General features: G+C 48.2%; 1 protein-coding gene across 1 annotated transcript; it reads left to right on the top strand.

Moving 5' to 3' along the window:
• Nucleotides 1–120: 120 nt before the first annotated feature.
• COPE (COPI coat complex subunit epsilon) lies at nt 121–25,576 on the top strand. The gene is made up of 10 exons (XM_043975096.1): nt 121–294; nt 5,439–5,501; nt 7,238–7,338; nt 8,429–8,581; nt 13,622–13,675; nt 20,216–20,297; nt 22,914–23,069; nt 23,588–23,656; nt 24,022–24,096; nt 25,282–25,576. Exons 1-10 carry the CDS (start codon nt 163–165, stop codon nt 25,327–25,329), a joined length of 933 nt encoding a protein of 310 aa, XP_043831031.1. The 5' UTR covers nt 121–162; the 3' UTR covers nt 25,330–25,576.
• The last annotated feature ends 1,570 nt before the right edge of the window (nt 25,577–27,146 follow it).

The raw sequence follows: 27,146 nt of genomic DNA, 5'->3' as shown, positions 1-27,146 counted from the left end.
CGCTCCTTTACGTCACCTCCTAAACACACCTCCTTCCCTACTCCCCGCCCCTCAGCCGGGCTTCCTGCTCTCTTTGAGGAGAGAACTACGATTCCCAGAGGGCCGCGCGGGCGCCGACTCCCGTCACTTCCTCCTCGTCTCTGTCGACGTGTCGGCAACAAGATGGCACCTCCGGCTCCCGGTCCCGGCCCGGCCCCCGGCGGCCCCGGGGAGGTGGACGAGCTGTTCGACGTGAAGAACGCCTTCTACATTGGCAGCTACCAGCAGTGCATCAACGAGGCGCAGCGCGTCAAGGTGCGGCCGGAGCGGGCTGGGATGGAGGGCAGGGCGGGGAGTTTGGGGTCCGAGGCCCGCGGGAGCTTGGCGCCTGGTCGCGCCTTCCTCGCCCCAGACTTAGGCCGTGGTCCGGGCCGGGACCGGGGCGGGGCAGGGGTTTCGTAGCCCAGCCCAGCCCGGCCGCCAGGGCCCTGGAGAGGGAATCTCGTCCAAATACTCGCAAACTGAGGCCCAGAGAGCGCAGGCGGCCGATACAGCGAATTGCTTCCAATTCAGAGAAGGTTTATTTAGCGCCTACTTCGTGCAGGGCGTTGGGGAGACGAACGACTATGGGACTGGCAGGCATAGGGTCATAGGTACCCAGTCCGACCCCCCTCGTTTTACAGATGAAGAAACTGAGGCTTCAGAGCAGTTGCCGACTTGCTCGAGGTCAGCCCGTAGTAAGTAGCAAACGGAGATTCAAAGCCAGGACCCCAGACTCCAAATCCAGCCTTCTTTCCACCGCACCTTCTCCTAGGGGGCAACACGCTTAAACTTTTGTATCTTAACACGGGCCAAGAAAAGGCACTGACAAAGTGCTCGGGGAAGATTTGACCTCAGGACTGGAAGACCTTAAGAGATTGACCTCCCCACTTGTACCTGAACGGACAGGAATCTCCCCCTTTCCCCAAATCCTGTTTAATAAATGTTCGGTCATCTGGCCTGCATTTGGAAGTCTCTAGTGACTGGGACCTCACTACCTGTTAAGGAAAGCTATTCCACTTTTGGACCGTTCTCATTGTTAAGAATTTGTCCTTCCCTCTTCCCCCACTCCGTCAGGGAAACTTGGTTAAGGCTAACTATCGGTAGCCGAGCTTAATTAACTTCATCTGGGAGTGTTAGAGAAGCTGAGTGAGCTACCCCAATCAATAGTGGTTGGGAGGTGTGGCCAAAAGACGAATTTTCTAGTAGAGACCAGCAGAGATAAGGAAGGCTTGCTGGGCCTTGGAGCCCTCTCTCCCAATCTAAGACTTTCTCTCCTGCTGACAGGGCTTGTGAGGAGAGGTGGAAGGGCAACTCTGTATTTCCCTACCCAGACTATAGTATAGGACCTTTAAATAGCTAATTTGTCTACCTTGGACAGCTCTTTAATCTCAGCCGGGTGGAGCCTAGGGTGAGAAGGCATAAGGTAGGTACATTAAGGGATAAAAGTTTTACAGATGGCATAAACAAATAAATAGCCTTGGATTGGTGTTTGGTACAAACCTGAACTTGGTACTGTCCACAGTTCCAGCTCCAATATTCTCTAAGCTATCTTCGTAAGGTAAACTCATGTGTATGCCAGGTCCCCAACCTTGTGTTCAGTATAGGATTTTCCACAGATTTGTCATTTCATCCTTTAGCAATTACCAGATTCTTCATGGGCAAGGTGGCAAGCAGAAATCGTTTTAAAGAGGGCAGCTAGGTGGCACTGTGGATAGAACACCAGCCTTGCAGTCAGGAGGACCAGAGTTCAAATCTAGACTCAGACACTTGACACTAGCTGTGTGACCCTGGACAAGTCACTTAACCCCAATTGCCTCCCAGAAAACCCAAAAGGAAATTGTTTTAAAGGAACCCAAAGTCTAGCAAAGGTAGTGACTTACATGTGTAGAATACTCTATAGTTTTTAAAAAAGGATTTCACATACATTTTCATATGATTCTCACAAGAGCCCTGTGAGGTGGGTAACAGAAGCATTCTCATCTTTGAGAACATAAGTTCTCCTACGTCAAGGACTGTTTCATTTTTTACTCTTACATGTATTTTCTGCATTGAAGGAGGAAGTCAAGACCCAGAGAACTCCAATAACCCATACATGGTTATACAGTTGATGAGTGGCAAAGCTGTCTCTGTTCAGATCCAAATCTTCCTGCTATTCTTTCCATTTCACTGGCTTGGTAATTACTGGAAGTTGATAAAACCAAGACCCAAAATATATAACATTTGTGTATATGAGAATCCCCACAGCAGTCACCTCTATTGGGGATGCAGTCCAGTATAACAAATACTCATTAAACTCCTGTGATGAGCAAAGCCCTGTGCTGGGAGTACAAAAACACTCAAGGGGCTTACAGTCTAGTAAGGGGGACCTAGAAACAGGTACATGCATGATCATTTGAGAAGAGTTGTACTTACACCCAGGGAGGATGGCTTTTTCTAAGAAAGCATGGATGGGATTTGGGAATTGGAAGGGGCCTCATTGGCTATATGGTCCAAGCCATCCATGAAAGGAATCTCCCCAATAACATGCCTGTGAGGTGGCCATCCAGGGCCCCCTGTGTGTCTGAAAGTGATCTACTCCATGTGGATCTCCCACCTTAATCCCAAACTTGCCTCTTCAAAACTCCCCCCATACTCCTGGTCTTCTTCTATGAAGCCAAGTAGAACAACTCTAATCCTGCCTCCACACGACAGACTTTCCTACACTTGAAGATCTGGATTGTCTCTTCTCCAGGCTAAACACACCGGGTTCCTCCTCTCCAAAGGCTTCTTTAGGGAAACTTGGTGAAGACTGACTGTGAGACGGATGGTGAGATGTCCCTATGATGTCCTGAGAGTCCTTGCAGTGGCCTCACGGCCCTACGCCATCCAAGCTGCCCTCTAATTGGATACATCCTGCAGAGGAAGTCTGATGAGATCCAGTTATGGTGGCACTACCTCCTCCCAGTTCCTGAAAGCACAGCCCAGATGGCCCTGGCTTCTTAGGACCCCCACAGCACACTGCAGACTCCCATGGAGCTTGCAGTCCACTTACACCCCCAGATCTTTTTTCATTCCAACTGCTGTTTCTCCATGCCTCCCCAACTTATGTTTGTGAAGCTGAATCTGGGAAAACCCATGTACAGGCTTTCCATTTGTTTCTATGAATCTTGTCTTCTTAGATTCAGCCCCGTGCTTGAGCTCGTCGAAATCCTTTTGAACTCTCACTGTCATCTAGTGAGCCAGCTTCTCTCCAAACTGGGTGTTATTTGCAGACCGGATGAGCCTGCTGCTCATCTCTTTATCCACACCATTGATAAAAATGTCAAACAGCTCAGGGCCAAGCACAGATCTTCACAGGCCTACCCTGGGGTCCTCCTTCCCTGCTGACATAGAATCATTGGCAACCCCTCAGTGAGTCCAGTCATTTCTGAACCCCTTTAATTGTTGTTTTCTGATGCATAGCTTTTCTACAAAGCGGTTGGAGAAATTTTATCAAAAGCTTTGCTAAGGGACAGCTAGGTGGCGCAGTGGATAAAGTACTGGCCCTGGATTCGGGAGGACCCGAGTTCAAATTCGGCCCTCAGACACTTGACACTAGCTGTGTGACCCTGGACAAGTCACTTAACCCCAATTGCCCTGCCCCCCCCCCCAAAAAAAAAGCTTTGCTAAAATCTATATAAAATCTATCCCCAGCCTTACCCTCATTCATTAAACCAGTAACCTTGTCAAAAAGGGAAACAAGGTTCATCTGACATGACCTGATAAAGCCGTGCTGGCTGTTTGGCATCCCCACCTCCCCTCTTTTTTTCTTTTCTGTTTTAAAAAAATTCTTCCATAAATAGTATTTTTTCCAGTTACATGTAAAAATAGTTTTCAACATTTATTTTTATAAGATTTTGAGTTCCAGATTTTTCTGCCTCTCTCCTCAAGACAGCAAACAATCTAATATAGGTTATATATGTACATTCACATGTTGTGAAAGAAGAATCAGAACAAAAGGGGAAAATCTTCAAGAAAGAAAAAAAAGAAAAGAAAAAGTAAAAATAGTTTGGTTCAATCTGTATTCAGATTCCACACTTTTTTTTTTTGGATGTGGAGAACATTTTCCATCATGAGTCCTTTGGAATTGTCTTGGATCATTGTATTGCTGAGAAGGGCTAAGTCTATCACAGTTGATCATCACACAATGTTGCTGTTACTGTGTACAATGTTCTCTTGGTTCTGCTCACTTCACTCAGCATCTCTCCACTTAAGTCTTTCCAGGTTTTTCTGAAACCATCCTGCTCATCATTTCTTAAAGCACAATAGTATTCCATTACATTCATATACCAAAACTTGTTCAGCCATTCCCTAATTGATGGGCATCCCCTCAATTTCCAGTTCTTTGCCACCGCAAAGTCTACTTCCCTTTCTAAATAAATGTTTGCCAACTCAGCTGTTTTGAGTTCAAAGCCTGTGGTTTCTTCTTTGTATCCCCACTACCTAGAATAGGGCCTTGCAGACTGTAGGCCCCTGTTATATTGAATTCTAAGTTGGCATAGCCCAGTATGGGCCTGATCTACGCTGAAAACTAAGACGGCTGCCTAGCCTTGCTGTTCAGCTGCTTTGGATGGTGCTAATAAGGCCTGAACTCAGCCTATTCTGCCCTGCTCAGGAACCTCCGGGGGGCTCCTGGTTTTGTCTAGGATGAGTTACAAAGTGGGGGTGTTGGATACTCCTCAGAGTTGGGCCCTGGCCTTCCTTTCCAGATTTATGGCACATGCCTCCCTCTCAGAGACTCCACGGTTCAGCCACATTGGACTTCTCCCTCTTCTTCACACACAAACCTCAATTTCCCTTTTCCTACAGTCTTTGCCCTGTCTTCCTGGACTGACTCTTCCTCCCCTCCAACTCTTAATAATTTTTGGGGGGGGGGTGGGGCAATGAGGGTTAAGTGACTTGCCCAGGGTCACACAGCTTGTAAGGGGCAAGTGTCTGAGTCTGGATTTGAATTCAGGTCCTCCTGAATCCAGGGCCCAGTGCTTTATCCACTGCGACACCTCGATGCTTTTTATTTATTTTGGGGGTGGGGCAATGAGGATTAAGTGACTTTCCCAGGGTCACACCCCTTTGACTCTTAGAATCCCCAGCTGTCCTTGAAAGCCCACCTCCTGGGCCACTTCCTACAGGAAGCCTTCTCTGTTCTGTCCCAGCTACTGGCATCTGCCCACCCACACAGCTTTGATGTGCCTTGTGTGGAAGGGGTATGCTGTATTTACTCATGTGGTTACCCCAATAGGATACAAGCTCCATGGGGGTAGGAATTGTTTCCTTTTGATGTATGTCTTCCTAGCACAGCACCTATCACTATACCTGGCCTATGGTAGGTGTGATTGATTGATTGACTGGTTGATTCTGGTTCCATATGTGTTCATCCTAACATCTTCGGTTCTCTCTAGCTTTCCAGCCCAGAAAAAGAAGCTGAAAGAGATGTCTTCTTGTACAGAGCATATCTCGCACAGGTGAGGATGTTTTCAGACTCTGTAACTCACATACGTCCTTCAGTCTGAGTTCCCATGCCTCCATGACAAAATTAGTTCGCCCCCTTATTGTCCATTTGCTTTGCTTCTGGAACAAATCTTGATAATAATAATGATAGAGCCGGAAGAGACCTTGAAACATAAAACATTGAATTTTATAATTGGAAGGAATGGGAACTGTTAAATCTTGAAGAGAACCTCAGACCTTCTCTCCCAAGTATTTCATTGGACAGAGGAGGAATGAAGGCCCAGAAGCTATTAATCCCTCATATTGGTGTGCTTTCTAAAGACTGTATCTAGGCAGGGCAGGCTTTCTTCTCTCTTAATAGAGAGAGAACGGCTTCAGAGAGAGAAGATCAATGCTTTGTTCTTAAAAAGGCTTTATTAATACCTTTCAGATTATTTTCATTCTCCAGTAACTTCCTCCCCATGTCAAAGAATCATGTTTATAGCAAAGGAGTACAGTTAAATAAAACAGACCCCCACCCCCACCCTCCACCATGTGATCTGTTTCATCACCAGGTCTCTAGGACGCTCATTCCATAAATCTGAGTTCTGAAATCTTTACATTGTTCTCCTTTATGTTCATGTGATTGGTGTGAACACTGGCCCCTTGGTTCTGTTTATTTTACTTGGTATCAGTTCAAATAAATCTTCAAGTTCCTCTAAGTTGTTCACATTAGCCTTTCCTTAAGAGGCAGCATGATGGAGCAGATGGCATGGCAGCATTGGAGTCAGGAAGTTTTGGGTTTTGGTCCTTCCTCAGCCACAGATTTGCTCTGTGATCATGGGGAATGCCCTTAACCTCTCTGAACCCCAGAGAGATTCCTAGGATTCTGAGTTACAGATTGCCACTCTACATTCATGGAGAAATTTCCACAGTAGACAATCCCCAGAGAAAGAGTAATAGGTCTGATCTGGCCCCCCCCAAAAGTGTTACAGTGTCATGATATTCTTTTAGATTCTCCCTCCTCAGGGGACGAGGGGGTAGGGAAGATTTCCTGGAATGTAGGGCTACGTTGATGTGTTGCTTGGTTTTACTGGACTGTTTTGGTTTTTTCCTTTTTATTCCTTGTTATGAGGGATGGCTCCCTGGGAGAACAAGAATGGAGGAACATATTGAGAAATTAAAGTGATATAAAAAGAAGCTAGCAATAACACCTAAATTTATAACTGCCATAACAATAATCATAAGAATAGTAACTAGCCTTTATATAGTACTTACTATGTGCTAGCCACTGTACTCATTTGATCTCACAACAACCTTGGGAGGGAGGTGCTCTTATGATCCCCATTTTGCAGAAAAGGAAACCAAGGGACCACAGGTAAAGTGGTTTGCCCAGGTTCACACAGCTAGTAAGCATTTGAGCTAGCTTTGAACTCAGATCTTCCTGACTCCTAGTCCAGGGCTCCATCCACTCTTCCACTTAGCTGCTGCATAGCTAATAACTGTCAAGGCTGAGCCCAGGACTGAGGGCCTAGGGCCTCCTCCCTCCAGGTCCAGGGACTTCTCTATTGTACCCAGTACCTCAGAGAGGATCTTAACTTGGGCTTCCTTGTGGCCGCTGGTCTTGAGGCTGCTCCCTTAGGGTAGGCTGTCCACAGCCCTGAGAGGAGGAATGCTGCCTGGCTCCTGCAGCCCTCACCACTCCAAGACCCAAACTGCCTTTTTATGAGGAAGGGAGTAATACAATGGGATGTCTCTCTGCTCTCCCCAGAGAAAGTATGGCGTGGTACTGGATGAGATCAAAGCCAACTCCTCCCCAGAGCTTCAGGCCGTCCGGATGTTTGCAGAGTATCTTTCTAGTGAAAGCCAGAGGTGAGTGGGAGGGGCCGGGTGCTCCAAGTGACAGTCCTTAGTTTCTTCAGCCATTTGCCTGGCTAGCTCACAGGCCTCTTGTGAGAAGTAAGACACCACCGAAGTGTGAGTGGTTTGCTATTGTCATTGGAGGGCTCTGTTCTCTTAGGGCCTCCAGGGCCAGTATTTATCAGCCTCTGCCGCAGGAGAGGTCTCCATGTTTCTGGGCTGGGGCTGGGGCCTTTGTAGACATTGTTGTGGAAGCTCAGGGGAGATTTTTCAGGGTTTCGGTGACAGCATTGGACACCAGTTGTAGAGGCCCGGCTGACCTGGTCAGAGTCAGACCAGGGAGCCGACGGGAAAGATGCTTCCATAGGCTCCCTGTCCCCTACCTGCCTGATTAATTAAGGACTTCTTATTTACCGTCCCTCTGAGACTGTAATGGATCTTTGTCCCTACTTAGAATTTCAGGCTTTCCCCTTGGAGTTCGTGTTTCCTGAAGGAGAATGTACTAGAGAAGTGTGCCCCTCCTCTCCAGCCCCCAGTCTAAGAAACAGAAATCATTATACTTAGGACCATAGACATTTCTTTGAGGGGAGGAACGTATGGGATCTTGGAGCCGGAAGAGTCCCTAGAGCATAGTATATACAAGGTCAGAGCTGGGCGAGCTCTTAGAACACAGGATGGCAGGACTGGGAGGATCTTTAGAAATATTCTAGTCCAACACCTCATTGTTCGGATAGAGAAGATGAGACTGGAAGAGGGGACGTTAGCCCTGGTTTTAGGCTGTGCCAGAGGCCACTGAGCTGTCCTGAGCCTGTCACGGCAGGCAGGGCCCTGGATTGCTGCTTCTTTGGGAAGCAGCGGGCATCGTTCCTTCCCAAAGCACCACATTACTTGAGGAGCCCCTCGTAAATGCTAGCAGTGTTTCTCGGGCTTGGCCCAGTGATTCCTCAGCTTCCTCCCCGTCCAGCGTTCCGAGGTCCCTCCCAGCTCAGACATTCTGTGGCTTCGTGAGTTTATGAGAATATATTCCCACAGGATTCATAGGGTCCAGAGAGCCAGGGCACAGGGGCAGGGCCTGCACATCCTCATCCCCTCTATCTTGCAGAGATGCGATTGTTGCAGACCTGGACCGAAAGATGGCAAAGAATGTCGATGTGGCCAATACCACCTTCTTGTTGATGGCCGCTTCCATCTACTTCCATGACAAGAACCCTGATGCTGCCCTGAGAACACTGCATCAGGGGGAGAGCTTGGAGTGGTGAGTGCCGGGTATTTCATCATCCCCCCACCCCTAACACCCTTCATCAGGCACCTCGAGGAGGCTGAGGGCAAGGACACATTCTTTGGGATGCAGAGAGTTTCTTTGGATGGTTGTCATAGAAACGGATGAATAAGACTTGTCTGGAAATATGCAGTCCCTTCCAAGGCCTCCCCATTTGTATTCTGGGTAGACGCTCATCCATGAATGCTGAGAGACTGGGCTTCAAGGACACAGCCCAGAGGCCTGAAAGCACCTTTATTCCCTCACTCGGCTGAAAGCAGCTTTGCCTTGGGCTCCGCAGCCCTGGCTCGGCTGTGCCGGATGCCTCCGGCACCGTTCCCTCTCCTCTCTTAGGCCGTGTCCAAGACCACTCATCCCTTAATGCAGCAGGCTCAGAGCTGTCTCCAGTTCAGCTCATTAGACACCCAGTCAAGCCAGCTAGCATTTATTAAGCACCTACTATGTGCCAGGCACTGTACTAGGGCCCAGGAATAAAAAAGCAGCTGTTTTCAAGGAGCTCACAATTTACCAGAGGAGGCAATATGTGAGTAACTATACTGAGGCAAGCTGTAGACAGGATACATTGGGTTGTCTCATGAGAAGGCACAGAGACCTTCATGAGGGCTGAGAAAAGCTTCTTGTAGAAGGTGGGATTTAGCTGAGTCTTGAAAGAAGACAGGGAAGCTGGGAGCCAGGGAGGAGGAGGGAGAGAGCTCCAGGAATGGGGGAGAGCCAGAGAAAATGCTCAGTGAGAAGACGGAGTGTCATGGGAGGGACAGTCAGGAGGCCTGTGTCACTGGATCACTGAGGATGTGAAAAGTCTGGAAGGTGGGGGGTGCAGGGGTGGTAAGGGACTTTCCACACCAAACAGAGGAGTTCTCATTTGATTCTGGAGGCCATAGGGAGCCATGGGAGATTATTGAGTGAGGGAGTGACAGGGTTGGATTTGTTTTAGGGAATCCATAAAGTACCTACATTTTACTGTGTGAAATGCCATGTGGTCTCTACTGGGCAATATCAAGGTGAAACAAAGGGGTACAATGGAAAGGGCACCAGATTTGAGGTCAGAAGATCTGGGTTTAGGGGCAGCTAGGTGGCACAGTGGATAGAGCACCGGCCCTGGAGTCAGGAGTACCTGAGTTCAAATCCGGCCTCAGACACTTAACACTTGCTAGCTGTGTGACTCTGGGCAAGTCACTTAACCCCAATTGCCTCACCAAAAAAAAAGAAAAGAAAAGAAGATCTGGGTTCTAATCCTGGTTCTTCCACTCACTACCTGTGTAATCACTTCAGGCAAGACCCTTCACTTCTGTGGCCTTGCTCTCCTCCTCTTTAGTCACATTAGCTAGCTCTGAGGTCTCTGATTCTGAGGCATATCCTTGTTAATCAGGAGGTGACGGGTCCATAAATACCAGTTAAAATGTGATAGATGCACAGGAGAGGGCTTCCTCCCCTGGCCATGTAGCTCCTGGGCCCTTACCCCCTCCCAGGCCCTCCTGCTCACTCTGGCTCCACTTGTCACTGTATTCAGTGCTGGTTCAATAATTATCTGCTGCCCCCTGGGATCCCCACCCCATCTCCTGCCATAGCCCAGCTGCTAATCCTCAGCTCACTCTCTCCTTCTGCTCCAGGGCTGCCCAGTGTCACTGGGGGAAGGCCTGACACCTGGCCGCTTCTGCCCACTGCACCTTGGTGGTGACTGAAGCATCTGGGCCCTGTCTGCTGCTCAGCAGTCTTTCTGTTGCACCTTGCCCCTTGCCCACAGCAGCGGTGCTAAGCCTCCTCCTCTCTCTAAGTTCCCACTTAGATTCAGTGGCTTAGCCACCCTCTTCATTGGGAAGATTGGGCCCGTCTGGCAGGAGCTCTCGCAGCCTCTTTCCCCTCTCTGTCCTCCCGGCTCACCAGCCAGTAAATCCCCTTCCCAGAGGAGAACATGCTTCTGCCTGGATATGCCCTGGATCCCGCCCCGCCCCATTTTCCTGCTGTATCGTTCCATGCATCAGTCCTCTCACGTACCCCTGTCTGTATTGATGAAACCCTGAGCCATCTCCTGTCTTCTCTGCCCTTTAGTGGGAGACTTCTTGAAAAAGCTGCCTGTGCTGGCCTATGGTCTCCTGGCTCAGCCCTTCATTTTTCATAATCCAGTCGTGTTACTCTTCTCCTCGGGAAGCTCTGGGGTCCCCGATGCCTGCTGGGTCACACTTGGGAGGCTTTTGCCTGGCTCAGCAGCCTGCTTCAAACCTCAGCACGTTTCTTCCACTTGGATTTATGTGGTCTGTGGTTTCTATGCTCTCACCAAAGGGTTTGCTATCCCCTGGCTTGCCCTTGCCTCGCAGCCTTTGCTCATGCTGTCCCCTTTCATACCCAGCCCCCTCTCTTCCTCTGATGAATTTCTACCCATCCTCTGAAGCCCAGCTCAAAGGCCATACCATTCTTGGCACCATCCCTGATTTTTCCCACCCTCCCCTAGTTGATGACAAATGTTTGCTATTAATGACCTTTTTTTCTTGGACCTGACTTGTCACTTCTCTGATGAACTTCAGTATCTTTTTGTTTGTGGGGTTTTTTGTTTTTTTGTTTTTGTGGGGCAATGGGGGTTAAGCGACTTGCCCAGGGTCACATAGCTAGTAAGTGTCAAGTGTCGGAGGCTGGATTTGAACTCAGGTCCTCCTGACTCCAGGGCCAGCGCTTTATCCATTGCACCACCCAGCTGCCCCCAACTTCAGTATCTTTTGTTGTGGTTACTTGTGTTTACATCACGTCCCCAGGCTCCATGAAGAATTGCCCAGCGCAGTGTTTGGTACATATTAGATACCCAGGAAATGTTTGTTGTGGGCAGCTTGGTGATGAAGTGGAGAGAGCACCAGGCCTGAAGTCAGGAAGACTCATCTTCCTGAGTTCAAACCCAGTCGTAGATACTTCCTAGCTATATGACCCTAGGCAAGTCACTTCACCCTGTTTGCCTCAGTTTCTTCATCTGTAAAATGAACTGGAGAAGGCAATGGCAAACCACTATCTCTGCCAAGAAAACTCTAAATGGGGTCATGAAGAGTTGGACAGGACTGAACAGCAATAGCAACAACAAATATTTGTTATGTTGAATTTAGGTGGCATTGGGGTGAATTCTTGAAAAATGAGTAGGATTTGAAACATTAGAGATCAAAGCATAGCCACTCCAGCATCTGCAATGGAGTCGGGGAGGCACAAAGATAAGAAAGACATCCCTTTTGGCTAGCTCATAGCATCGCTGGAGGGGAGCAGGGTGAGATGAGGCCTGTTCTGAAGGGAGAACCTGGATCGTAGATGACCTTGAATAGTGAATTAGGGTGTTTGGCCTCCTAGAAGAGGATCTATTTTGAACAAGAGAGTGGCAATGGTTTGTTCAAGGCCTACTATCAAAACTGTTCTCTGAGGGAAAGAGAAGCTCAAAATGAGGCGATCTCTGCAAGGATTCCCTGGACTGACCAGTGAACTGCTCTCCTGCTCCTAGCTCAGCACTTGTGACAGATGTCCTCAAAGCAGGCTTCAGGAGGGTTTCTCAGCCCTTGTCCTTTTTCTGACACTCCCAGGCTAGAGATGACAGAGCCCTTCCCCTCCCTCTCCAGCTAGCATCTTCTCCATATATCCTATATTCAGTTGGCTGGTCACAGGGTGCAGTGTGGGCATACCAGGTCCCTGCCCTGTTCAAGGAATTTTGAGTTTGTGGCCTTTGGACTTACACCGAAGCCAACACACTTGAGTGGAACAGAAACAAGAGGACACCATCGGTGCTGGTAGCTCATGCCTCTCTATCTTCCTAACAAACCCATGAAGCGGGGAATGTGAAGAAGATCATTCCTATTTTACAAATGAGGAAACTGAGGCCCAGAGAGGCTGTGCAGTGGGCCTGAGGCTGCCTGAGGAAGTGGAAGAGCCAGCATGCCAACCTAGGCCCTTTGACTTCACCGTGCTACAGCGTGCCTTTGTGGAGCACGTCTGAGAAGGGGCTGACAAATAACATCCATACTGAAGACTTGGCTGGGTATTAAGGTTGCAGGTCAGGGCTCAGGGTCAGAAGACCCTGGGCGGGTGACTCTGGGCTTCTCCTCTCCTTGTCAAGTTGGGATACTTACCTTCCTGCCTCATGGGGTGACTGAGGAACGCACCTTATAAGCCATAGAGTGGCCGAGAAATGTTGGTTGTTACTGTGGTCAATGTTATTTTAAAATGGAAAAAGAACCAAGTGGTTTGGAAGGGCTGAGGAGAGAAAGATCAGTGGTGGCCACAATCTTCAGAGAGAGGCTTCCTTGGCACTGGGCGTCTAAGGTCAGGGTCAGCCCACATGCAGCAGGCGTGGGGGGGATTCCTCACACAGACACGGTGCACTTGTGAACATTCATCAGGCTTGGGGCCTGACACCAGTCTTCCCTCCTAGCCCACCTGGGACATCCCACCTTGAGCCCCCTGGCTTGGATTACTGAGTCTTTCTGCATGCTCATTAGGTCTGTGCTTCCATTCCAGCTGGAAAGTTTATCACCCACCAATCCCTACTCAGCTGGGCTAACCTGTCTTGTTTGGTGGGCTTGTGATCTGCCCTTTCCCACTCTGCAGGTTTCAAGCTTTCCTGATGACTTCTTCCTACATGCCTTTTGTGTTGCTGTCTCTCAGTTTCCTATCCTTTCTGTACCCTCCCTTCTCTTTATCCCCCTTTTTCCTACCACTGAGCTTGGGTAGCTAGGAGACAGATCCTTGCTTCTTTGACTTCTCCATTCAAATGCTAATTTTTTCTCGAAATCCTCCTTGATGCTGTAATAATCCCCTCTCAAATCCCTGTGACCTTTCCCAGGGAATGTGTCCAGAGGTATGGCTAGGCTGGAGGCCTAGCACTTCAGGGTGGCTGATTTTCTCAGCCTTTCCCTTTGGCCAGTGTTGCCACTAGGGCTTAGGGGACTGCCACTGGGGAAGGTGGGAGGCGGTCAGGGTGCCCTGGCCTGCAGCCGGCCAATGTGTTTCTAGAGTTTGGAGCTGACCTCCTTTTTTGTCCTTCTTTCCAAACAGCATGGCCATGATCGTGCAGATTCTTCTGAAGCTGGACAGACTGGACCTAGCCCGGTAAGATCATGTGCCAGAGACACCAAAAACCACAGTCCAACACCTGCCTCCCTCCAGCACAAATCCCCTCACTGGTGTCCCCATAGGGAATCGTCCAGCCCCCACTCGCACACCTCCAGTGAGCTCCCTTCCCCTTCCCGCTGCCCTCCCAAAGGAAGCTTTTTCTCTTCTGCACAGCTTTAATTGTTAAGATCCTTATCCTTGGTGCTGAGGATGAAGGGGTTTGTTTGTTTGTTCCTAGTTGTTGCCTCTAGGGCCTGGCAGAACAAATCTACTTTGTCTTCTAGGAACAGACTTCCAGGGTGCTTGGAGATACTGTGTATCCCCCAAGTCTGCTCTTCTTCTGGCTAAACGTTCCCAGTTCCTTCAGCTGACCCTTGTATGACTTGCTTTGGTGTCCCTTTCCACTGCCTTCCTTTGTGCCGGCACTATGGCCCTCATCCGCCTGGGGTCTGAGCAGGCCAGAGCACCCAGCCCCACTGACCCCTCCCTCCTCCTGGACATTAGACTTGTGCTCTTGGCTCCTCTTGGCCACTTACTGTATTACTGTTACTGTAGTCCAGTAAGAGCTGCAGGCCTCGTCTCCACAGAATGCGTGGGCTTGCACAGTTGACTTTGCTAAAGTCAGGTGCAGGACCTGACTCTCATCTCTGTGTCCTCCAGTCTCTGCTTTGCCCTTCTGGGCTAGAGAACCACCACTGAGGGCGGATGGGTCAGAACGTAGGAGCCAGTGTCAGAGCAGGAACCGACCTTAGAGATCCTCCAGTTCAGTCTCATTGTTCTAGAGGAGCTGGCACTGTCACCCAGGTGCTCAGACACACCCTCTTTCAGGTGCTGCCTCTGGTCAAGTCCCTTGTTATGTCTTTGCTCCAGTGCAGTGATAAGGTACTCCTAAAGGACTGTCACCACTAGGCATGTGTTACTTCAAAAGAGCGTAGAGCCTCCCTGCACCCCCAGCATGAAGGACGGCCAGGTCTGATTCCTGGCCTGCTGCGCTTCCTGCCAAGATCCCTGCAGGAAGTGCCTGGGGAGTTCCGTGGAGGACCCACAGGGAGAGGCAGCCCCCTTCTCTCCTGACCGGGCTCCCCCTTGGTAAAATGTGGGTCAGTGGCATTGGGCCACAGGCCTCCCAGAGACTGAGGGCCACCTAGAGCAGCATGGCAGTGGCAACCAGTCAGACTCCTGGGTGCTGATTCCTTCTTCCTTTTCAAGCAGCTTTTTGGATGTCTTGTCAAGTCAGGGCAACAAGCATTTATTAAGTGCCCACTGCAGGCACTGAGCTAAGAGCTGCGATACAAAGAAAGGTAAAAACACAGCCCCTGCCTGTCTTCAGGGAGTTCACAGGATGAGGGGGAGACAGCATGGCAGCAACTATGTACAAAAATATAGAAGGATAAATTGGGGCCAAGCAGAGGGAGAGCACTCAGGCTAAGGAGGACTGAGGAGGGGCTTCTTGGCTTTTTAAAGCCTTCAGCAGAATGGAGGGTCTTGTTTGAGGAAGAGCAAGAAGGCCAGAATTACTGGATCACAGAATATGGGTGTGTCTGTCGGGAGAGGGGGGGAATATAAGAAGACTGCAAGGGAGATCAAGGGCCTTAAAAAGCAAACAGAAGGTCTTTTATTTGATCCTGCAGGTAATAGGGAGCCACTGCAGTCAATTGAATAGGGGGTGGCACGATCAGACCTGCACTTTAGGGAGATCACTTCTCTGAGTAGAGAATGGACTGGAGCGGGAAAAGATCAACCAGCAGTCTAGTGCAGAAGCCCAGGGTGGAGGTAATGAAAGTCTGCACCATGGTGACGATGGTGTCGGGAGAAAATGGGGCCTCTATCAGAGATGTGACAGGGGCAGAATTGCTAGGATTTGGCCAGTGGTTGATGGGGGGTGAGATAGTGAAGAGTCAGTCAAGGATGACCCTAGGCTTAGGCTTGGGTGACTAGGAGGATGATGGGGAAGTTAGGGGAAGAAAGATGATGAGGCCAGTGATCAGATCGCTTTTATTTTTACCTCATTTTCATTTTCAAAAGACATCCTTCCTACTCCCATCCCAGGGCTCCAAGACCTATATCTTATTATAAAGAATTAAAAAGAAAGATAAAAAAGTAGCCCAGCAAACGTAACGAACACATTGATGTGCCATCTTCCATGCCATAGTTGCCCTTCCCCCGCTCCCTTACCTTTGCAGAAAAGGAGAGAGTGCAACATTTTTTGTCTTTTCCTTGGAGCCAGCCATGGTCATTTTAATTACATGGTGTCTAGTTTCAATCTTTTTTGGTTCTTTTACATCGTTGCGGTTAACTGTGTATGTTGTGTTGTTGGAACAACTCTCTAAAAGTAAACAGTTTAAAGATCGGAACTCTGATGAGCACAGTAATCATTCATGATGGTAGAGAGGACCTTACTGCCATAAAGCCGCTGTCCACCTCAGTATCCACTCATTGTGCACAATAAGCCATAGGATTTTGGTTTGCAGCCAATGCAGACATTTGTTTTCTTTGGCCATTCATATTTATTACAATAATTCTGTGTTTCTTTTTCCTTTCAGTCAGGCTAGAGGGGAGAGGATGAAAGGAAGATAAAATAGATTTTTGTTCAATGAAAACACTTTTAAATTTTTTTTGAAGGAAAAATTTCAGCAAAATTAACTGATACTGTAACATATACAGAATTCCAAACCTATGGTCCCTCACTTCTGTGAACAAGGAGTAGAGTTATCTTCTCATAACTCTTCTTAGGAGCCATGCTCAGTTATTATAATCCAATTTTCATTGTTTTGTTTTTCCATTTATATTCTAGTCACTATGTACATTGCTTTCCTGGTTCTGCTTACTTCACTTTGCATCAGTTCTTATAAATCTTTCCATTCTTCTCTGTAGTCATCACACTTGTAGTTTCTTACATCATCCTGCAGTAATATCCTATCATATTTAGGAACCACAGCTTGTTTATCCATTACCAATCAATAGGTACCTACCTCATTGTCACTTCTTTGCTATTACCAAAAAAAAACTGTTATAAATATTTTGCTGTGTATGGAACCTTTTTTTTTTTTAGTTTTATTTTCAGGTCCTTATTCTCTCCCTTTCTCTTCCACTTCTCCCAATAAGAAAACAAGAAGGAAAAAAATGACATTATGAACATATATAGTCAAGCAAAACAGATACCTCCATTGGCTATATCCAAAAAAAAAAAATGCTTTGATCTTCATTGAGTCCATCAGTTCTCTTTCTGGAGGTGAACATCATGTTTCATCATGAGTACTTTGGAACTGTGTTGGGTCATTAATTTTTTCAAAGTTGGTTGTCTGTATAATATTGTTGTTATTCTAGAAATTGTTCTGGTTCTGCTCATGTCAGTTTGCATCAGTTCATACAAGTCTTTCCCGGTTTTTCTGAAACCATCCCTTTCATCAGTTCTTACAGCACAATATTATTGCACCAGATTCATAATAATAGCTGACAGTAATAATAGCTAGCATTTACAAAGCCCGCTTTCAAGGTACTTTACAAATATTATTTCATTTAATCTTCACAACAACCCTGAGAGGTAGATGCTGTTATTGTCTTAATTTTACAGTTAAAAAAACTGAGACAGACTTTCCATACTCAATAAGTGGTCAAAGGATATGAGCAGACAGTTTTAAGAAGAAGAAATCCAAAGTTATCAATAGTCACATGAAAAAATGCTCCAAGTCACTATTGATTAGGGAAATGCAAATTAAAATTGAGATACCACCTCACCCCTATCAGATTGACTAAGATGACACAAAAGGAAAATGACATGCTGGAGGGGATGTGGAAAAACTGAGACACTAATTCACTGTTGGTAGAGTTGTGAACTGAACCAACCGTTCTGGAGAGCAATTTGGAACTATGCCCAAAGGGATATGGGGCTGTGTATACCCTTTGACCCAGTAATACCAGTACTAGGTCTGTATCCCAAAGAGATCAAAGAAAAGGGAAAAGGACCTACATGTACATGTGTGTGTATATATATATATATATATATATATATATATATATATATATTTACACATACATACATATATGTGTGTGTGTGTATATATATATATATATATATATATATATATAGAGAGAGAGAGAGAGAGAGAGAGAGAGAGAGAGAGAGAGAGAGGGAGAGTGAGAAAGAGCATGCAGCTCTTTTTGTGCTGGCAAAGAATTGGAAATTGAGGGGATGCCTATCAATTGGGGAATGGCTGAACAATTTATGGTATATGATTGTGATGGAATACCATTGTGGTATAGCACAATGAAATGATGAGCAGGATGGTTTCAGAAAAACTTCAGAAGACCTACATGAACTGATGCTAAATGAAGTGAGCAGAACCAGGAGAACATTGTACCCAGTCTGGCAAAGAGGCTAAATCAGGTTGAGGGAAACTGACAGACCTCAGACCCAGTGGTGAGTTAGGGGGGTGTCTTCCCCAAGCATGTGAAGACTTCTCCCAGCAAAATATGTGAATGGGAACAGTTTGTTTCACTGTCCATGAAGGTGGCTGAAGCAGGGGCTCTGGAGCACTTAGAACTTGGTCAGACATCAAAGAATCCAAGGTCATCTACTGCATCCCAGCCATCACCGGTCATCCTGACTTTTGTCCTGTCACTGGACTTTGATGACCCTGGAAGAGAATGAGGCCTCACTTCAATCCAATTCAAACACAAGTCACAACATCACCCCATAATGTCACTAGTCCTCTTTGAAAATGGACAAACAAGAAGACAGCAGCAATATTGTAAGGATAAACTGTGAAAGACCTGGCTGCTCTGATCAACACGATGATCTAAAACAGTTTCAAAGGACCAGGAATGAAAGATGCTAGCCGCCTCCACGGAGAGAGGTGATGAACTCAGAATGCAGAGGGAAGCATCCTTTTTCTGCTTTATTTTTATTGTTTTGTATTTTCTTTCACAATGTGGCTATTGTGGAAATATGCTTTGCATGATTTCATATGTATAATCAATATCAAATTGTTTGCCTTCTCAAAGAGGTATAAGGAGCAGGAGAGAGGGAGAGTATTTGGAACTCAATGTTTTAAAATGAGTAGGATTTTTTTTGCAGATAATTGGGATATGTTAATGAAATGTTAATGAAATAAATTTTTAAAAAATTTATTTATTTAAAAAAAAAACTGAGGCAGAAAGAGGTGAAGTGACCTGTCCAGTCACATAGCTGGTAATGTCTGTCAGGATTTGAACTCAGGTCTTCCTGACTCCAGACCCTGTGTTCTTTCTACTGTGCCTCCTTGCTGCCTTATTCATGCACCATGTGCCATATATCATAACTTCAGTCATTGCCCAGTTGATGGGCACCACCTTGGTTCCTAATTTTTTGTTACCAGAAAAATAGCTGCTATCAATATTTTTTATTTATTATTATTTTTTTTTAGTGAGGCAATTGGGGTTAAGTGACTTGCCCAGGGTCACACAGCTAGTTAAGTGTCTGAGGCCGGATTTGAACTCAGGTACTCCTGACTCCAGAGCGGGTGCTCTATCCACTGCGCCACCTAGCTGCCCCTTAATATTTTTGCACATATGGGTCTTTTTCTTTTTTCTTTAGTCCCTTTGGGGTATGGACCTAGTAGTGGTGCCCCTGGGTCAAAGGGTAGGCAGAGTTTTCTTGCCCATTGGGTATAGTTCCAAATTGTTTTCCAGAATGGCTGGACCACTTCATGGTTGCACCAATGGTGCATTAATGTTTCTATTTTCCCACAGCCCCTTTACCCCTTTTTATTACCTTTTCCAATCCAGGGCTTAGCACAGTGCTTGGCACATAGTAAGGTCTTATAAATGTTTCTTGGCTGATGGGTGTGAGATAGTACCTCGGATTTAAAAAAATTTGTATTTCTCTAATTTAGTGTTTTAGATCTTTTTTTCATATGACTATAGCTTGCATTTCTTTCTTTGAAAACTGACTATTCATACCCTTTGCCTATTTTATCAATTGGGGAATGAGTCTTCTTATAAATTTGATTCATTTCCTTATATATCTTAGAAATAAGATCTTTATCAGAGAAACTTACCTCAAAGATTTTTCCCAGTTTCCTGCTTCTCTTCTAATTTTGCTTAGGTACAAACTTTTTAATTTGATGCATTCAAAATTGTCCATCTTCCTGTGAACCTCTCTAATTTCTTGTTTTGTCATGAACTGTATGGGACCTTTCAATCTTTATCTTCCTTGGGATATGATTCTAGCAGTGAGATCTCTGGATCAAAGGGTATGGACTTTTTTTTTTTTTTTTTAGTGAGGCAATTGGGGTTAAGTGACTTGCCCAGGGTCACACAGCTAGTAAGTGTTAAGTGTCTGAGGCCGGATTTGAACTCAGGTACTCCTGACTCCAGGGCCGGTGCTCTATCCACTGCGCCATCTAGCTGCCCCGGGTATGGACTTTTAAAAAAAATGGGAATTATAAATTGCTTTCAAGTGTGGTTGGACCAACTGCTAGCTCCACCCACATGATTGAGCCGGTTTTCCAAAGTTTCTTTCTCAGCCCTGATTTTCGTTTCTTTCCTTTGTTATAGCAAGGAGCTAAAAAAGATGCAGGAACAAGATGAGGATGCCACTCTGACGCAGCTGGCCACTGCCTGGGTCAACCTGGCCATGGTGAGTCTCCAGAGCTCTGGGAGAAGCCAGACCTGCTTCCCAGAGCAGGGGGGTCAGCAGGCAGTTTCCTGGACTGAATGAACCAGTGAGTGTGACCTGCTGTTGTAACCATGCCCTGTGAATGGAAAACATTTTCCCACTTCAGTCCTTCAGTGTACATGATCTCCTGAAGGGAAGTGCAGTCTCTTCTCATTTCCAGTAACCTTACATCTCTTCCTACAGGAAAGAGCTATTTGGCCTAAAAAGAGGCCTAAAGATTGACATCAAGAAAGTGACGCTAAGCCATTATCAAACTATCCAACCAGTGTGCAAACCCTGAGTCTTCTCTAGAATATCCCAATTGCTCTCCAGCATGGCTTGGACCAGTTCACAGTTCCACCAACAGTGCATTCATGTGCCTTTGGTGGAATGCCTTTGGTGATAGGGGGCTCAACACTGCAGGGAACCCATTCCGTGACTGGACAGACTATTACGTAATCCTTCCTCTTCTTGAGCAGAAATCTCCCTCCCATTCAGGGCAGGTCTCCCTTCTGGGGAGCACATCTAGTCCCTCTTCTCCACTGTGGCCCCTCTGATATGTGAAGACCTTGGTCCTGATTTCCCCTCAGTCTTCTCCAAGCTGAACATCCCCATTTGTTTGAACCCATGTCTTTGTTTTGTTTTGTTTTGTTTTGTTTTAGTGAGGCAATTGGGGTTAAGTGACTTGCCCAGGGTCACACAGCTAGTAAGTGTTAAGTGTCTGAGGCCGGATTTGAACTCAGGTCCTCCTGAATCCAGGGCTGGTGCTCTATCCACTGCGCCACCTAGCTGCCCCAGAACCCATGTCTTTGTTAATCCCAGTTCTGCCTTCTGGGGCCACATGAGAGACGTGTGGGACTCCATGCTCTCCGTGACCACAAAAACAAAGGCGGCATCCATGGCATCTTCCTCTCTCGAGCGCCAAGCATTATGCTTACTAGTAAATGGCGGTGGAGTGAATGAATGCGGAGTTTGTTCCATGAAAGAATATTTGGGGGATGACTTAGTCCTATGCTTTCTGGGGTCCCACTGCACTGGTCCTGCCCCACGTAGACAGATGGCATGCCCATAGCAAGGGTATATAAGAGGGCCCGAAGCCACAGGTCCCATGCTGTTGAAGAAGGATCCGTCATCTCCATGAGTGCACTGCCCTGTGAGTGCTCCCCAACATTCTGCATTGTGGCTGGGCTGCTTTTCCTTGAGGTCAGTCCCCTCCTCTTTTCTCCCAGGGCCCAGCAGTGAGGACAAGAGCAGGCCCACTTGCTGCAGGCTTCTCTGCCTTGCCTTGGGTTCAGGGTGGGCTCTTCTTGCCAAGGAAGGAAAGCCAGTTGCAGACCAGCTTCCTCACATGTCCTGTGTCCTCTCGGAGTTCATTTGTTCCGTCTCTGTTTGGATCCATTTTCAGAGTGATGAAGCCAGGCCCTTTGATTCTTCCTTGCCCTGCTCTCTTGGCAATCTATCACGTCCCTGGTTGGGCTTTCCAGGTCTCTGACAAGCTGCTTTGTCAGACAGCTGATCACTGTTCTCAAAGGGCTCTCTTAGGAACACACAAGGCATTCACAGTGATTCACCTGGGCTGGGTCAAGTGCCAGTGTCCTGGAGCCCAACAGATTTGTTTCCCCAAGCCTTGGGCCTTTTCCCTGGCCTGCAAGATTCCCACTTACGGAGTGTCCAACTTGCCTCGCTTTTCTCTGTAAGGAGGCTGGAACTGCTTGACTAGCCCCTTTCCAGTAACTGAATGAATTCCAGAGCTCAGGCCTTGCGCTTCACTGCTTGCCTTTTCAGAGACTTATGGGGGAGAGCCATGAGGCCTCTGAGGGACACACAAGCAGCCCCTGAGAGGCCTGAGTTCTGCTTCCGACTCTGTGTCAGACTCTGTTCCCATCCCTTCCCTTCTCTGGGCCTCAGTTTCTCCATACATAAAATGAGGGGTGAGGTAGCCAGGCATTGTAGACACTTTGGGAAATCTCATGTCTCTGACATTCTCTGGTCTACAACCCCTCTTGGGATTCTTTGAGTCTGTGGTAAATTAGTAGGGTCAGTCATCTTCCTCTCTCTTAAAGATAAATTGTTCAGGGGCAGCTAGGTGGCGTGGTGGATAGAGCACTGGTCCTGGAGTCAGGAGTACCTGAGTTCAAATCCAGCCTTAGACACTTAACACTTACTAGCTGTGTGACCCTGGGCAAGTCACTTAACCCCAATTGCCTCACTTTAAAAAAAAAAAAAGATAAATTGTTCATTTGCATTGGTGGGGGGGGCCTTTCTTCTGTCCTACGAATTCCCTACCCAGATGAAATGACAGATCTGAACAAGGTGAGGGGGAGACACAGGAATGGAATAAATGATCTCCAGGTTCCTGGCTCTGATCATTCATGGTCTGTCTTTTCTGATATTCTGTGCTCCAGGAGCCCTCCCAGATCTTGAGGTTCTCTGTGTCTTTGCTAAATTAGTGGGCTTGCTGTCTAGCCACAGGACATGAGGGTGGATCTGGGAAGGGAAGCCTGTTATTACTAGATTCTTGGGTGATTGAACATAAAAAAGTGCTGCCCAGTCATCCTCCCAGCTCTAACCATTGTGTCTCCTTGTGTCTTCGCCTAGGGTGGTGAGAAGCTGCAGGATGCCTATTACATCTTCCAGGAGATGGCTGATAAGTGCTCCTCCACCCTGCTCCTGCTCAATGGCCAAGCTACCTGCTACATGGCCCAGGGCAAATGGGAGGATGCAGAGGGTGTTCTCCAAGAGGCACTTGACAAGGTTAGGTTCTAGGTGGTGCCCCCCCTCCTTGGAAAGGAAGGCACACCCTAATTTCCAACTGGGGCCCCAGCAGCACCCAGTTTTATGCTCAGAGGATCACCTCTCCTTGGGAAGGGGCAGGCCCAGGGTGAGTTCTAGAACCACTCGGCACTGGCTGGGAGCCTGTTGATATGTGACCTCTGTAAAGTGGGGGTGACAGCCCTGCTGCCTCCCCTTTGCTTCAGAGGGTTGGCTTTGGCGTCACAGACCTGGCGTCGGACCTCATCCCTGCTTCCCAATGTAACATGGGAAAGGGCAGGACGTGAGAGTCAGCAAAGGGTGGGGCTTGATCCCCTCTCCTAGTCACCTGCTCAGCTGCGGACTCAGACAAGCCCCACAGCCCCCAAGGATGCCAGCCTCTCACAAAGACTCTTGTGCTGCAGAAGGGGCTGGTCCCTGAGTCTGTGGGGGAAGACTGGGAAGGGAAGCAGACAGTGCTTGTGTTCTCATCTGGGCCCTTCTCTCCTTGTTGCCTCCAGGACAGCAGCCACCCAGAGACCCTCATCAACTTCATTGTCTTGTCCCAGCACCTGGGGAAGCCCCCTGAGGTAGGATCCCCATCGTTCTTTCCCTCTTTCCCTCCCTTGTGCTCAGGCCTGTGCCCCACCACTCCATGGAGGACACAGAAGACAGCTGGAGCTGTCCAAAAATAGACTCTGCCGCAGTGCCCCGTCACTAGAGGTGTCCGAGGGAAGGCTGACAAGTGTCTCTCAGGATAAGAGGACAGCAAAGTGTGGCATCAGATGAGGGAGCAGTGGAGGAGGAGGAAGGGTTCAGGATGGTTTCCTTGAAGAAGAGACCTGGCAGGGGGGACACCTTCCAGATGTGTCTGAGATACACTGGCTGCTGGGGGGGGGGGGGGCGGGCAGGGTGAGTCATCCAAGATGGCGAATGACCCTTTGTCCTGTCCTAGGTCACAAATAGATACTTGTCACAACTGAAAGATGCCCACCGATCCCACCCATTCATCAAAGAATACCAGAGCAAGGTAAACTTCCCTATCTGTCCAAGCCCCCAATGGCTCCCAGTCTGCCCTTTGTGCTGTGTGAGATTTAAAATTGGATATAAGGTCATTAAACTCCCCCTTTAACTTTACCCTTATATATCTCCCAGACCAGTAAGAAAGGAAGCCTCTGAGCTTTAATCAGAGAGGGATTAGCTTTTATTGTTTGGGAATTAATTAGCCAACAAACAGGTGATACCGATTAGGGAAACAGGAAAGTAGAAATACAAATGAATAATCTTAGATCTAAGCTTAGTCTATATTCTTTTATAAAACTCACCGAATTCCAAACTGCCCGTCAGGCTGAGAACCAGAGCCAATCACCAAAGTGTGCGCCGTCACCCGCTAAGCTCAGAAGCCAGAGTGAGTGTGAACTTCTACCCTCCGTTTTAAGTTGGCATCCCGGACGGTGTGCTTGGCCACGCTCTCCAGGCAGCAGGAGGCGCACCCGCCGTTTGTCACAGTCTCCTTCCCAAAAGGGTGGTCTTTCAAAAGCCACTTCAGTAGCATGCCCTCAACTCTCAAATGATTCAGCTAAAACTTGTGTTTTTTACCACAGCTGCCCTTCTATAGGTCAAGTGTCCTGGATGAGTCCAGGCTGGGCCTGCCCTGGTCAGACCCCACCTGCAGTCTTGTGTCTAGTTTTGGTTCCCACGTTTTAAAGAGGGCACATTTAGGTCTCTCAAAAGATCATGGGAGAAGAGCTGTTCAGGCCACCCCACTCCTTTTTATGGATAAGCCCCAGAGAGAATGCATCCATGCCCCTGCTTACAGAGGAAGTGAGACAGCTGGATTGGAACACAGGTCCTCTGCCTGACTCCAGACCCATGGCTTGTTTTGTACCATGGAGAGCTCCCCCTGGGAAGCGCATTAAGGCTCTTTCTGCCTGTCCCCAGAGGGCAGCTGCAGGAGAACATCTCAGGGAAACAGATTTCAGCTCATTCATTATAAGAGAGAACAGAGCTTCCCAGGAGATAGTGAGCTCCCTGTCACGGGATGAATCCCTGCAGAAGCTGACATGAGCATTTGTCCGGGCTGCTGTGAAGGAGGCAGCTTGCCGCTTCAGTCAGAGACTGGATTCAGGCCTTCTGGGGTCGCTTCCTTCTCAGAACTTTGGCTGGATGTGTATGAGAGACTGACTGGGTACCTCCCTCTTGTTTTCTGTTGAAGGAGAATGATTTTGACCGACTGGCTCTGCAGTACACTCCGAGTGCATGAGAAGGGCCCTGAAGGCTGGCGGAGGCCCCCAGACTCTCCTCTCCCAGAAAGGAAGAACCCCCCGGGCTGGCTACTCTTACCAGAGCAAAGCCTTCATCTTTCCCTGCAGGACCATTGCTTTGGGTGGGTCGTCTTCCACCAGGAGGCTTCTTCCCCTCAGCTCCTTCTGAGGACTTTGGCCAACCCAGGAGCTAGACCAGGCTCCTGTCCATAGCACCTTTTTCAATAAAGTCTCTTCAGTAAAGGACCCTGGCACGTGTCACCTGGGGGGGGGGTGTGGCATGGGCAGGGGCCCCACCTGGGTCCCTGGGGCCAAGTAGGCCATCAAGACTCCAGCAGCTCTTGGCTGTGGGACCTGGGCAAGGCTCTCACTCACTTCTCCTGTGCGCTTGTAAAATGAGAGATGATCGTGCTTGTGCTGCACACCCTGAAACCTCTTCCCTAGAAATGGAAGCTGTGGAGAATTACGATGTCAGGGCTCCCTGCCAGGAGCTGCTGCTGGGTTGGGCAAGCCAGCTCAGCCACCTGAGCCACACCCTGCTCTCTCCCTGGGATGTGCATCTGCCTTCTTTTGGGGCCTGCAGCAGGCTCAGGACTTGTGGGATCTCCCAAGGAGCTTGGCCTTCTGGTGGGATGGGAATTACTCAGAATGAACATTTGTTCACATCTGTGATCTCAGATTTTCAGCCTGTCCCTGCAGGGGCTGGGGGCTAAGAGTCATTTATCTGCGATTTTACAAGTGAAGGAACAATGGGGCAGCTAGGTGGCACAATGGATAGAGCACCGGCCCTGGAGTCAAGAAGACCTGAGTTCAAATGCGGCCTCAGACACAACACTAACTAGCTGTGTGACCCTGGGCAAGTCACTTAACCCCAATTGCCTCACTAAAAAAACAAACAAACAAACAAAAAACAAGTGAAGGAACAAGCTCAGGGTGGGAGGACCTTGAAGGCTTTCCGTTGATGAGCCTCTGCTGCTTCTGAACTCCCCTTCTCAGGTCCTTTGCTGAATCTTCACGTGGGGCCCACCTGCCAATCCCCAGGTGCCTCTTTTCCCAACATACTATTTCACTTGGCAATCCCATGAGCTCCCTTGATTTGATCAGCTATGGTGATGGTTTTCAGATCTGTGTATCCAGTCCCCATGTCTTGTGACCCCCATCTCCAGGCACCCCCATCCTCCCTGTCCCCCATCCTCAGCACCTAAGTGTCATCCCGGATTCCTCACTCTCTGCCCACATCCACGCTGCTGCCAAGGCCTGGCCATCCAGGCTCCATTCCATCTCACACCCCCTCCTTTCTCTGCTCTGACAAGCCACATCGGCTGGCTGGCCTCCTCACCTCGAGGCTCTCCCAGCTCCGTCCCATCCTCCACTGAGCTGTTCCGAGGATCTTTGTAAAGCAGAACTCCAACTTCTCCCTTGTCCCGCATCTCCCCTCCCTCCCACGATTCAGTCACCCCTAGTGGCTCCCTATTACCTCCAAAATCGCATGTAAAGTCTTCCAGCTTTTAGAGCAAAGTCCTTCATGCCTGCCTCCGTCTGACCTTTCTTGTCGTCTTCTAGCTTACTTGGCACTTCGGAAGCATCACAAGACACTCCATTTCCCAGCTCCATTCATTTTTGCTGGCTGTCCTCTGCATCGGGAACAATCCCCCTGTTCCCTTCTGGCTCCTCTCTGGGGTCAGCTGTGATCTCAGCCTCTGCAAGATGCCTTTCCCTGTCCCCCTTTATGCCTGTGTCTTCCCACCAAGACTTCTTCCACATCACCCTGTCTCCACATCAGATTGTGAGCCTCTCAAAGACTTGCAGGAACCAT

This window comes from Dromiciops gliroides, chromosome 1, assembly GCF_019393635.1.
Source record: "Dromiciops gliroides isolate mDroGli1 chromosome 1, mDroGli1.pri, whole genome shotgun sequence".
Taxonomy (NCBI): Eukaryota; Metazoa; Chordata; class Mammalia; order Microbiotheria; family Microbiotheriidae; genus Dromiciops; species Dromiciops gliroides.
The sequence above is the reverse complement of the archived record's forward strand: the minus strand, read 5'-3'. Positions and strand labels throughout refer to the sequence as shown.

Coding starts and splice junctions, on each gene's coding strand:
- COPE (XM_043975096.1), top strand. CDS start 163: ATGGCACCTCCGGCTCCCGGTCCCGGCCCGGCCCCCGGCGGCCCCGGG. Junction 8,582..13,621: donor CAGGGGGAGAGCTTGGAGTG/GTGAGTGCCGGG, acceptor CTTTCCAAACAG/CATGGCCATGATCGTGCAGA. Junction 13,676..20,215: donor GACAGACTGGACCTAGCCCG/GTAAGATCATGT, acceptor CCTTTGTTATAG/CAAGGAGCTAAAAAAGATGC.